The 12,826-nt window shown below is 37.0% G+C and overlaps 1 protein-coding gene across 1 annotated transcript in view; it reads right to left on the bottom strand.

The window, feature by feature from the left end:
* Positions 1-12,826, bottom strand: part of EML5 (echinoderm microtubule associated protein like 5) — a 196,277-nt gene that overhangs the window by 41,136 nt on the left and 142,315 nt on the right. Inside the window, exons 26-29 of the mRNA XM_011974323.1 lie at positions 11,302-11,390; positions 9,933-10,109; positions 6,343-6,544; positions 5,532-5,658 (exon numbers count right to left, since the gene is read on the bottom strand). Of these exons, the coding sequence (XP_011829713.1) occupies positions 5,532-5,658; positions 6,343-6,544; positions 9,933-10,109; positions 11,302-11,390 (595 nt within the window). The remainder of the gene's footprint in view (positions 1-5,531; positions 5,659-6,342; positions 6,545-9,932; positions 10,110-11,301; positions 11,391-12,826) is intronic.

Genomic DNA, 12,826 nt, shown 5'->3' on the forward strand with positions numbered 1-12,826 from the left:
TTGCTATGACCTGAGGTATATGAGGTCTACTATCAGCAAAGACACCTGGAAGAGGAGCTGAGGAGGCACTGTGTCCTCAACATTCCATCTAGAGCTTCCCTGGTAACGCAGGGTCAGTCCATTCACAAAATCTCTCAGTTCTCCCCTTCCCCATTACCAATGTGTTTTTCACCTTAACTTCACCCCTTTCCCCAAATATAAAACCCATAGGTGCAAACTCAAATCGCTCTGACAAAGCTTTCCTGTAATGTCATTCCTATCTCTCTGAGTTCCAAAACTCTTCAGCACTATCCGAAATGGCCACAAATTCGCTTGAATTTTCTACAAATCCTGTTCAACTGTGAATGAATTCCCTTTTATTTTTAATTTCTCCCTCAAATTGTTCTACTAACTTCTCATAATAAAGTTTTCCTCACCACAGCCTTGTTCTCACCTCCCAAGGCTGTTCCCACTTCCCACTCCCTCTGTTCCTTCTTACTGTTTCTCGTTACCTTTTCCTTTTTTGTTCTTTAAACCTCTTTGCTTCGGAAGTCCATGCCATTCACTGCTCCATATCCCTTTTTATTGTTTACCACCTTTGATTTTGAAAAGATCAGGTTCACAATTTATTTCTTAATCTGTCATCTAGCTCAGAGACTTTATTAAAAAGTGATCTCTAAATTACTTTGGGCAGTATGGCCATTTTCACAATATTGATTCTTCCTATCCATGAGCATGGAATGTTTTTCCATTTGTTTGTGTCCTCTCTCATTTCCTTGAGCAGTGGTTTGTAGCTCTCTTTGAAGAGGTCCTTCACATCCCCTGTAAGTTGTATTCCTAGATATTTTATTTTCTGTGTAGCAAACGTGAATGGGAGTTCACTCATGATTTGGCTGTTTGTCTATTATTAGTGTATAGGAATGCTTGTGATTTTTGCACACTGATTTTTGTATCCTGAGGCTTTGCTGAAGTTGCTTATCAGCTTAGAGATTTTGGGCTAAGACAAAGGAGGTTTCTAAATATACCATCGTGTCCTCTGCAAACAGACAATTTGACTTCCTCTTTTCCTATCTGAACACCATTTCTTTCTTTCTCTTGCCTAATTGCCCTGGCCAGAACTTGCAACACTATGTTGAATCGGAGTAGTGAGAGAAGGCATCCTTGTCTTGTGCCCGTTTTCAAAGGGAATGCTTCCAGTTTTTGTCCATTCAGTATGATATTTGCTGTGGGTTTGTCATAAATAGCTCTTATTATTTTGAGATATGTTCCATCAATACTTAGTTTATTGAGAGTTTTTAGCATGAAGAGGTGTTGAATTTTATCGAAGGCCTTTTCTTCATCTATTGAGATAATCATGTGGTTTTTGTCATTGGTTCTGTTTATGTGATGGATTACATTTATTGATTTTGGTATGTTGAATGAGCTTTGCATCCCAGGGATGAAGCCGACTTGATTGTGGTAGATAAGCTTTTTGATGTGCTGCTGGATTTGGTTTGCCAGCATTTTATTGAGGACTTTCGAATCAATGTTTATCAGGGATATTGGCCTGAAATTTTGTTTTTGTTGTGTCTCTGCCAGGTTTTGGTATCAAGATGATGCGGGCCTCATAAAATGAGTTAGGAAGGAGTCTTTCTTTTTCTATTGTTCGGAATAGTTTCAAAAGGAATGGTACCAGCTCCTCTTTGTACCTCTGGCAGAATTCAGATGTGAATCTGTCTGGGCTTTTTTTGGTTGGTAGGCTATTAATTACTGCCTCAATTCCAGACTTTGTTATTGGTCTATTCAGGGATTCCACTTCTTCTGGTTTAGTTTTGGGAGGGTGTATGTGTCCAGGAATTTATCCACTTCTAGATTTTCTGGTTTATTTGCGTACAGGTATTTATAGTATTCTCTGATGGCAGTTTGTATTTCTGTGGGATCAGTGGTGATATCCTCTTTATCATTTTTTATTGTGTCTTTTTGATTCTTCTCTCTTTTCTTATTTATTAGTCTGGCTAGCGGTCTATCTATTTTGTTAATCTTTTCAAAAAACCAGCTCCTGGATTCACTGATTGTTTTGAAGGGTTTTTTGTCTCTCTCTCTCTCCTTCAATTGTGCTCTGGTCTTAGTTATTTCTTGTCTTCTGCTAGCTTTTGAATTTGTTTGCTCTTGCTTCTCTAGTTCTTTTAACTGTGATGTTAGGGTGTTGATTTTAGATCTTTCCCACTTTCTCCTGTGGGCATTTAGGGCTATAAATTTCCCTCTAAAGACTGCTTTAGCTGTGTCCCAAAGATTCTGGTATGCTGTGTCTTTGTTCTCATTGGTTTCAAAGAACTTATTTATTTCTGCCTTAATTTCGTTATTTACCCAGTAGTCATTCCGGAGCAGGTTGTTCAGTTTCCATGTAGTTGTGTGGTTTAGAGTGACTTTCTTAATCTTAAGTTCCAATTTGATTGCACTGTGGTTTGAGAGACTGTTTGTTATGATTTCCATTCTTTTGCATTTGCTGAGGAGTGTTTTACTTCCAATTATGTGGTCAATTTTAGAATAAGTGTGATGTGGTGCTGAGAAGAATGTATATTCTGTTGATTTGGGGTGGAGAGTTCTGTAGATGTCTATTAGGTCCGCTTGTCCAGAGCTGAGTTCAACTCCTGATAATCCTTGTTAATTTTCCGTCTCATTGATCTAATATTGACAGTGGGGTGTTAAAGTCTTCCATTATTATTTTGTGGGAGTCTAAGTCTCTTTGTAGGTCTCTAAGAACTTGGTTTATGAATCTGGGTGCTCCTGTATTGGGTGCATATATATTTAGGAAAGTTAGGTCTTCTTGTTGCATTGATCCCTTTACCATTATGTAATGCCCTTCTTTGTCTTTTTTGATCTTTGTTGGTTTAAAGTAGATTCAGTGCTACCCCCATCAAGCTACCAATGACTTTCTTCACAGAATTAGAACAAACTACTGTAAATTTCACATGGAACCAAAAAAAGAGCCCATATAGCCAAGACAATCCTAAGTAAAAAGAACAAAGCTGGAGACATCACGCTACCTGACTTCAAAGTATACTACAGTAACCAAAACAGCATGTTACTGGTACCAAAACAGATATATAGACCAATGGAACAGAACAGAGGCCTCGGAAATAACGCCACACATCTACAACCATCTGATCTTTGACAAACCTGGCAAAAACAAGCAATGGGAAAGGATTTCCTCTTTAATAAATGGTGTTGGGAAAACTGGTTAGCCACATGTAGAAAAGTGAAACTGGACCCCTTCCTTACACCTTACACAAAAATTAACTCAAGGTGAATTAAAGACTTAAACGTAAGACCTAAAACCATAAAAACCCTAGAAGAAAACCTAGGCAATACCATTCAGGACATAGACATGGGCAAAGACTTTATGACTAAAACACTGAAAGCAATGACAACAAAAGCCAAAATAGACAAATGGGTCTAATTAAACTAAAGAGCTTCTGCACAGCAAAATAAACTATCATCAGAGTGAATAGGCAACCTACAGAATGGGAGAAAATTTTTGTAATCTACCCATCTGACAAAGGGCTAATATCCAGAACCTACAAAGAACTTAAACAAATTTACAAGAAAGAAACAAACAACCCCATCAAAAAGTGGGCAAAGGATATTAACAGACACTTCTCAAAAGAAGACATTTATGCGGCCAACAAACATGACAAAAAGCTCATCATCACTGGTCATTAGAGAAATGCAAAGAAAAACCACAATGAGATACCATCTCACACCAGTTAGAACGGTGATCATTAAAAAGTCATGAAACAACAGACGCTAGAGAGGATGTGGAAAAACAGCAATACTTTTACACTGTTGGTGGGAGTATAAATTAGTTCAACCATTGTGGAAAACAGTGTGGTGATTTCTCAAGGATCCAGAGCTAGAAATACTATTTGACCCAGGAATCCCATTACTGGGTATATACCCGAAGGATTACAAATCATTCTACTATAAAGACACAAGCACACATATGTTTATTACAGCACTGTTCACAATAGCAAAGACTTGGAACCAATGCAAATGCCCATCAATAATAGACTGGATAAAGAAAATATGGCACATAAACACCATGGAATACCATGCAGCCATAAAAACGGATGAGTTCATGTCCTTTGCAGGGACATGGATGAAGCTGGAAACCACCATTCTCAGCAAACTAACACAGGAACAGAAAACCAAACACCACATGTTCTCACTCATAAGTGGGAGGTGAACAATGAGAACACATGGACACAGGGAGGGGAACATCACACACAGGGGCCTGTCAGGGAGTGGGGAGCTAGGGGAGGGATAGCATTAGAAGAAATACCTAATATAGATGATAGGCTGATGGGTGCAGCAAACCACCATGACACATGTATACCTATGTAACAAACCTGCACGTTCAGCACATGTATCTCAGAACTTAAAGTATAATAATAATAAAAAAAAGTGATCTCTCCTCATAAAATGGCCTTGCATATGTCCTTATTTTTTTTATTTGCTGATTCTAGACTAAGACCAATAACTCCCATTAAAGACAACCTGACTTTTTAGAAAATTTTTGAAATGAGGATTGTCTATGCTTAAATAAAGGCACACAGATAGGCAGGCCTTTTCAAAACTGAATCACAATACCGCTCACATACTACTTAAAAAGTACTTGGTATTGCATTCAGTTTTTATTATCTCCTCCAACCTCATCACATACATTTATAAAAGTTAGCAAATAAGATGAATCATATCAACATATATAATACAAATTATGTATGTATAATTCCCCAAACCACTAGTGTTAATACATAGTGTTACTACCAATAGGGTTTTGTTTTTGGTTTTTTTTGCGGGGTTTTTTTTGAGACAGGGCCTCATTCTGACACCCAGGTAGGAGCACAGTGGCGCCAATCATAACTCACTGCAATCTCAACTTCCTGGGCTCAAGCAGTGCTCCTGCCTCAGCCTTTGAAGTAGCTGGGACTATAAACACACACCATTACACCTGGATTATTTTTATATTTCCATAGAGACAAGGTCTCACTACATCACCCAGGCTGACACCAAAAGGTATTTAAAGACATACTTTAAATACCTTTCTAAGACATACTTTCTAAGAGGTGTTGTGAATTGTCTAAAGCAAGAATAACACTGTTACTTAGTTTGTGTAAATAAGCCACTTAAACAATAAATTCCAATTTTTTTTTTTTTTTTTTTGAGACGGAGTCTCGCTCTGTCGCCGAGGCTGGACTGCAGTGGCGCGATCTTGGCTCACTGCAAGCTCCGCCTCCTGGGTTCATGCCATTCTCCTGCCTCAGCCTCCCGAGTAGCTGGGACTACAGGCACCCACCACCACGCCCAGCTAATTTGCTAATTTTTTTTGTATTTTTAGTAGAGACGGGTTTCACCGAGTTAGCCAGGATGGTCTCGATCTCCTGACCTTGTGATCCGCCTGCCTCAGTCTCCCACAGTGCTGGGATTACAGGCGTGAGCCACTGTGCCCAGCCGATAAATTCCATTTTTAATGGCAATATATTTTTCTTCATCTAATATTACTAAATTATTACCTTTCATCAGTTGAGGGTTCTTTTTGTTGTAAATGAGGCTTGATTCCAAACATTGGGCGGATATTTGTTGATAAGGCTCTGATGGTGTAACTGATTTCATTCTCCCTTGTAACATCACTGTCATAGCCTACAGTCAAAATACACGAGTTATTCTTTAAGCAATAACCAAGATCAATTATGATCTTATAAACTGGATACAAAGATGTTCAACAATATGAAATAAATTAAGTTGTTATAAGCAAATTTTGAAGTAATATGCAACCAGAAAAAATGATGTAGAAGAATATTTAATTATATGTAAAGATGTTTTCAAAGTATTATTAAGTAATAATAGCAGGTTAAAAAATAAGTTCAATACGTCCACACTCTTCTTAAAAAAATATTAGCTACATACATCTTAGGATATACCCCAAATGTTAAAAGAGGTGTTACCTCTGTGTGGTCAAATTATGGAGGCTGTGTTTAATTTTTATGGCAAAATACATTTTCTATAATGAACTGATATTACTGGTATATTAGAAGAAAATCAAAATTATTTTAAAATATGAGGTTTAATAATATAAAATTTACCTTAACAGTACTTATTTAAAATTTAGATATTCTTCATTTGTAGATAAATAACATCTAAGTCATAAATTCATGGCAACCTGTTGTTCTTGAGTCACAAAATGGATTTTGATGTTAAACAGACTAAAAACAGTAACACTACAATTATTCAAATATTATTATTACTTGTTATAACTTCTACAGCTTAAATAAGTTGTGCTATATTTTCCTGATATTTTTGGTCAAGTATTATAAAATAACATACCCCCATCTTCTTCAGAATCAATGTCGGATTCTTCACTATCACAAGGCCTTTTTTCTCGATAGCCTTCCATCTCATTTGTCCACACCATTAAAGACATATCTGTACCTCCTAGGGTAACCAACATGCTGTCATCATAAGTCCAGCGAACATTTGTGACATGTGTACTATGGGCCACATACCTCTTAAACTTTCCAAATTTCCCCTAAAGAGGAAGAAAATTCAAAAAAATCTTTCTGAGAAATTTCATTAAATATTTCCATTATGATTTTGAATTTATTTTATTAATAAATAATCAGAAGTTAATCATTTCAAGTGCAATGTGTTAAAAAAATTGGAGAAAATACTGAAACTCAGCAGAATAAAAGATACCATATTCCCAAACCTGTTAAGGACAAGATATAAAACCAGTAGTTTCACAAAATGCTAGTACCCCAGGCAAAATTCTTTAAAAAACCAACTTGGTATTCTGCATTAAAAGCATAAAAATGTTCTTGTATTTGACTCACCCATCTCCCTTTTAGGGATCTATGCTAAGAAAAATGCTATGTGTGTAAAAAAATACTTACCATGGTATTTACTTACAGTAGTGAAAAAAATTAAATACCTTAGATGATCAAAGTAATAGTTAATTACAATGTATATAGAATAGTGTATATATATTAAAGATAATGGTTAAGCAGATGTATTACTGTTGGAAATAGATGCAATAATTGAGAAAGGATACACATGCCTACGTACAGCATGAGTATGTTAACAAAAAGTAACTATCAATTGGTTTGGTACACGTCTATGTATATACCCACGTAAATATCTTTCATCTTAATTCATCAGTGCTTTTGTTTGTAAGCAATATACATAGAAATGTATTTTCCTTTTAAATAACAATAAAAGTTTAAGTTATAAATACTGGCAACTTTAAAATCTAGCATTACCAAGTTACATACATTTCAAATCAAAGCATCATAAAGCAGGTTTTCCATTAAAATCTTTTCAAAGGTGTTAAAATGAGAGATGTCTTATACAAAACACAGTGATAGCAAAATTTGTGAATTCCCTAGCAATGACGACTCTCTCTTTTTTTTTTTTTTTTTTTTGATACTGGAGTGCAGTGGCGTGATCTCGGCCCACCGTAACCTCTGCCTCCTGGTTCAAGTGATTCTCCTGCCTCAGCCTCCCAAGTAGCTGGGATTACAGGTATCCGCCACCGTGCCCAGCTAATTTTTTCTGTTTTTAAGAGACGGGGTTTCACCATGTTGACGAGGCTGGTCTCGAACTCCTGACCTCAGGTGATCCACCTGCCTCAGCCTCCCAAAGTGCTGGGATTATAGGCGTGAGCCACTGCGCCTGGCAGGACTAATGACTCTTAATAAAAGTTGTGAGGGATCTGTCATCAAAGCATGGCAAGAAGGTAGTTTCTCTAAGACTGTGTGGTTCTTGCTACACTAAGGTGAAAAAATAATCTGTAGACCAATATCCCAGAACCTATTCCTTAGGGATCTACACCATCTGGAATGCTGGAAGTGACGTTTCTGGCAAATATTTTGGAGGAACACACTGTTAACAACTAAGACCCTACCATTTATACGTATCTAAAACAGGAATCTGTGGAATATTTTCTTGGGTGTCTGAGTTTTCAATGAGAATTTTTAAACCCGTGTTTTCATTTCAATGCTGATCTAAAAATATTAATATGAGCACCAGAAAAATGATGTAGAAGAATATTTAATTATACGTAATGATGTTTTCAAAGTATTACTAAGTAATAACAACAGGTTAAAAAATAAGTTCAGTATGACCACACTTAAGATCACCAGGAACTGAATACCACAATATGATTTCATGCCCTATTTCAAATTTATCTTTATGTTCATGGTGGTGCCAGAGTATAATATATAACTTAATTTGTGAATTAAGAAATAATTGCTGCCAGATACAGTGACTTGCGCCTGTAATCCCACCACTTTAGGATGCCGAGGCAGGAGGATCACTTAAGTTCAGGAGTTTGAGACCAGCATAGGCAACATCTGGAAACCCCATCTCTACCAAAAAAAAAAAAAAATTTAATTAGCCAGGCATGGTGGCATGTGCCTGTGGTCACAGTTACTCAAGAGGCTGAGGTGGGAGGATAACTTGGGTCTGGGAGGTCAAGGCTGCAGTGAGCCATGATTGCGCCATTGCATTCCAGCCTGGGTGACAGAGAGAGAGAGAGAGAGACGTTGTCTAAAAAAAAAAGAGAAAGGAATGCATTGTATCTGGACTTGATATATAAATTTTATTTCTGTGTTAAGCAAAAGCCTAATATTTTACAGTAGTTTGAACAGAGGGAAGTGATAAAAGAATTAAGTACTTGCACAGCACACAGTAACATAGGTACGTAGAATGTCAAAGAACCTGTTGGCCGGGCCCAGTGGCTCACGCCTGTAATCCCAGCACTTTGGGAGGTCGAAGTGGGGGAATCACAAGGTCAGGAGCTCGAGACCAGCCTGACCAACATGGTGAAACCCCATCTCTACTAAAAATACAAAAAAAATTAGCCGGGCATGGTGGTGCAAGCCTGTAATCCCAGTTACTCAGGGGGCTGAGGCAGGAGAATAGCTTGAATCCGGGAGGCAGAGGTTGCAGTGAGCTGAGATCGCGGCACTGCACTCCAGTCTGGCAACAAAGTGAGACTCCATCTCAAAAACAACAACAACAACAAAAATCTTAATATACATAAGCAGCAAGTAAATACCAATTTTAAGCAGAAAATCATGAACAAATGATGCTGACGATTTAAAATGCACATAAATTCTGCTACGAAAGCAGAAAAAAAAAGAATCTGTATTATTTGGTTTCAACAAAAAAGTCAATCATTACATTAAATCAATGGTGTTTAATTTTACAAGCGTTAAGTATTTTCTATTTAATTGGTTAAAACAACTTAAAGTTTGAAGTTGTAACTATAAAGAGTTTATATTTACTGTTAATAGTATATATTTAATCAAAAATAGAAAAATTATTGAAGTTAATATTGGGGATAAAAGGAATGTCTCTCTCTCTCTTTTGACATAGGATTTTGCTTTGTCACCCAGGCTGGTGTGCAACAACATGACCACAGCTCACTGTAGCCTCCAACTCCCGGGCTCAAGCAATCTTCCCACCTTAGCCTCCCGAGTAGCTAGGACTACCGGCATTACCACAACGCCTGGCTAATCTTTTTCTCTGTTTTGTAGAGAGGACGTCTTGCTATGCTGCCCAGGCTGGCCTGAAATGCCTGGCCTCAAGTGATCCTCCCACCTCAGGCTCCCAAAGTATTATGCTGGGATTATAGGCATGAACCGCTGTACCCAGCCAAGATGTTTCTTGTAAAAGGGATATTCATATTAGTCAATACTGAAAAACACTATAGGATATGATATATAACTTAAGGCATGGGATCATAAATTATAATACTTAAAAGCTATAGATATGAAACATAATTCTGAACCTTTGATATTACAACATTACGTATTACATATGTACAATTAATAACAATGAAGTGCTATGACAGGACATTACCTTAACCATTTCATAATTTATAATCATTAGGAAAGTTAAAGAAAAACACATACTTTAGTAGGATATCTAAATAACTTCACAAATCCCAAATCATCCCCAGTAGCTAGAACCATTTTGTCACTCGTGAGGCAAGAAGCAGTTACATCTGTAACTTCTCCAATTACTGGCCAAATTCCTTCACAGCATAAACCAAGTACACTTGTCCATGATGCCCAAGCAATTTTTTCTACCTAAGAAGGAAAAACAATGCTGTAAGTTTGGATTATCCAAACCTAAAATATTAACAACCAAAATGTAAACATTTTTCTTTGTAATTATGTGTGTCAAAAGTAAAATGAAAGTTTTAATGAAAAAATAGTTAAATTATTAGTTGTCTTGGTTTTATAGCTCCTCAGAGCCTAGTAGTTGCTGCAGAAAATTTTAACATAGCATTATTCAGAATATAATCATATATCCACTGTGTGTTCTAGATGCTAAGCATACAGTGTTAATAATAAAACTGTTTCTGACTTCAGGATAATCAAGTAAGATTCTTACAGTTCACATTTAAATTTCTAATAATGCATTATAAGTATGTTTTCCAACTAACCCTTAGAAGAAATTTAGAACTTTTACTTATGGTCCCTCCCTTCACTAAGCCACTTTCATGTTAAATTTGTTAAGCTTCTCTTCCTAGGTCAAGTTTAAAAAAAAAAAAAAAAAAAAAAAGGCTAATATTGTCAGGCACAAAATGCAACACAATTTTTCTTGTTTTGTTTTCTTTTTTAAAAAAAAAACAAAAACAGTAATCTGCCAACAAACATCTTAGGCATATGGATTCCTAAGGACATGACAGATATGCAGTACTCCAATCTTAGAATGACACGTCTTCTATCTGCTATTTCACACTTCTTGTCTTTTGAGGAAAGTAACGGAGCATAGCTAGCCATACAAGTGATTTATTCCTTTTTTTAAATACAGGGTCTCACTTTGTCACCCATGCTGGAGTGTAGTGGCATGAACATGGCTCACTGCAGCCTCCACCTCCTAGGCTCAAGCAGTCTTCCCACCTCAGCCTCCCAAGTAATTGGGACTATAGGCACATGCCACCACGCCCAACTAACTTTTTGTATTTTTTTGTAGAGATGGGGTTTCAACATGTTGCCCAGTCTGGTCTTGAACTCCTGAGCACAAGCAATCTGCCTACCTAGACTTCCAAACTGCTGGGATACAGGCATGAGCCACCATGCCCGCTGACTCCTTTTATTAATACAGTATTTCTTCCTTCACCCATGTATTCTGACTCAATAAACTCAAGAATATCCATTATTTTAATAATTTGAGAACAGATTTCATGTGTAACTAAACGATAGAAAGTAAGTATCAGTTTATTAGCCACTCTTATTCACATAAACAACACTACAAGCACCACTGCTGTCCTACCTCCACGCTCGGGATGGTTTGTTTTTTCCCTCTGGGGGCTTCAAAGAATAATTGTTCCTTAGCACCAGTGTTGACCTGTAAAAGCTTTCCTTAAAAAAAATTTTTAAAAATATTTACACATATAAAATACATATAAATACATATACCATCAGTATGATGTTTAAGTTTTATGGGAAAAAAATCAGCTTAAATATAAAACCTATTTTCTGCTGCAGTCAACATATAGTAAGAGCATTTTATTTTTATAATTCTACATTATTAAGTAACTAAATTCATAAGTGGTTTGATTTTTGTATATGTATATACATAAAAATGATTTCTTTGGTTATGCATATGTAAAAAATTCCTAGAAACAAATGTTAAAATATTTTTTAAAGTGTAAGTATCGTTTAACTATATTTAGAAAAACTTTATGATGCTCAATTTATACAGCTGAATACATGAAACAATAACATCCTTAAAAAGAGAGCATTTAAAATACTTAACATTTACCAAACATATTAAACTCAGTAATATGCCATGCATTCTGCTAAAATACAAAGATACTCATTAAGTTCTTTATATGATTATGACTCTTTTTAAAGAATATATTTCATATCAGACAATGAGAAAAATGACTTTAAAATCTTAATTAACATTTCTTGGCCGGGAGCAGTGGCTCAAGCCTGTAATCCCAGCACTTTGGGAGGCCGAGACGGGTGGATCACGAGGTCAGGAGATCGAGACCATCCTGGCGAACATGGTGAAACCCCGTCTCTACTAAAAATACAGAAATTAGCTGGGCGTGGTGGTGTGTGCCTGTAATCCCAGCTACTTGGGAGGCTGAGGCAGGAGAATGGCGTAAACCCGGGAGGTGGAGCTTGCAGTGAGCTGAGATCTGGCCACTGCACTCCAGCCTGGGCAACAGAGCGAGACTCCGTCTCAAAAAAAAAAAACACATTTCTTTTTAAAAATGTGTTACATTTTTTTTAGGAATGGGGTCTCACTCTGACGCCCAGGCTGGTCTCAAACCCCTGGGCTCAAGCAGTCCTCCAGCCTTGGCCTCCCAAAGCACTGGGATTACAGGCATGAGCCACCATACCTGGCCAACATTTCTATAGTCTATTTATATCAAATTTATATAGCAGAGATCAATACATCATAACAATTTTTTTGCATAATATTTAAATTACTTTACAAATTAAACAACTAATCACTTATTGTACTATTATTTGAATGATATTAGGTGAAGTATTGAAAAGTGTAGGCTGGGTGCAGTGGCTCATGCCTATAATCCCAGAACTTTGGGATGCCAAGGTGGGAGGACTGCTTGAGTCCAGGAGTTCGGGACCAGCCTGGGCAATATAGTGAGACTCTGTCTCTACAAAAAATTTAAAAATTAGCCAGGCATGGTGGTGCATGCCTGTAGTCCCAGCTACTCAGGAGGCTGAGTTGGGAGGATCACTTAAGCCCAGGAGGTCGAGGGTGTAGTAAACTGTGATTGTACCACAGCACTCCAGCCTGGGTGACAGAATGAGACCTGTCT

Source organism: Mandrillus leucophaeus, unplaced genomic scaffold, assembly GCF_000951045.1.
Source record: "Mandrillus leucophaeus isolate KB7577 unplaced genomic scaffold, Mleu.le_1.0 Scaffold144, whole genome shotgun sequence".
Lineage (NCBI taxonomy): Eukaryota > Metazoa > Chordata > Mammalia > Primates > Cercopithecidae > Mandrillus > Mandrillus leucophaeus.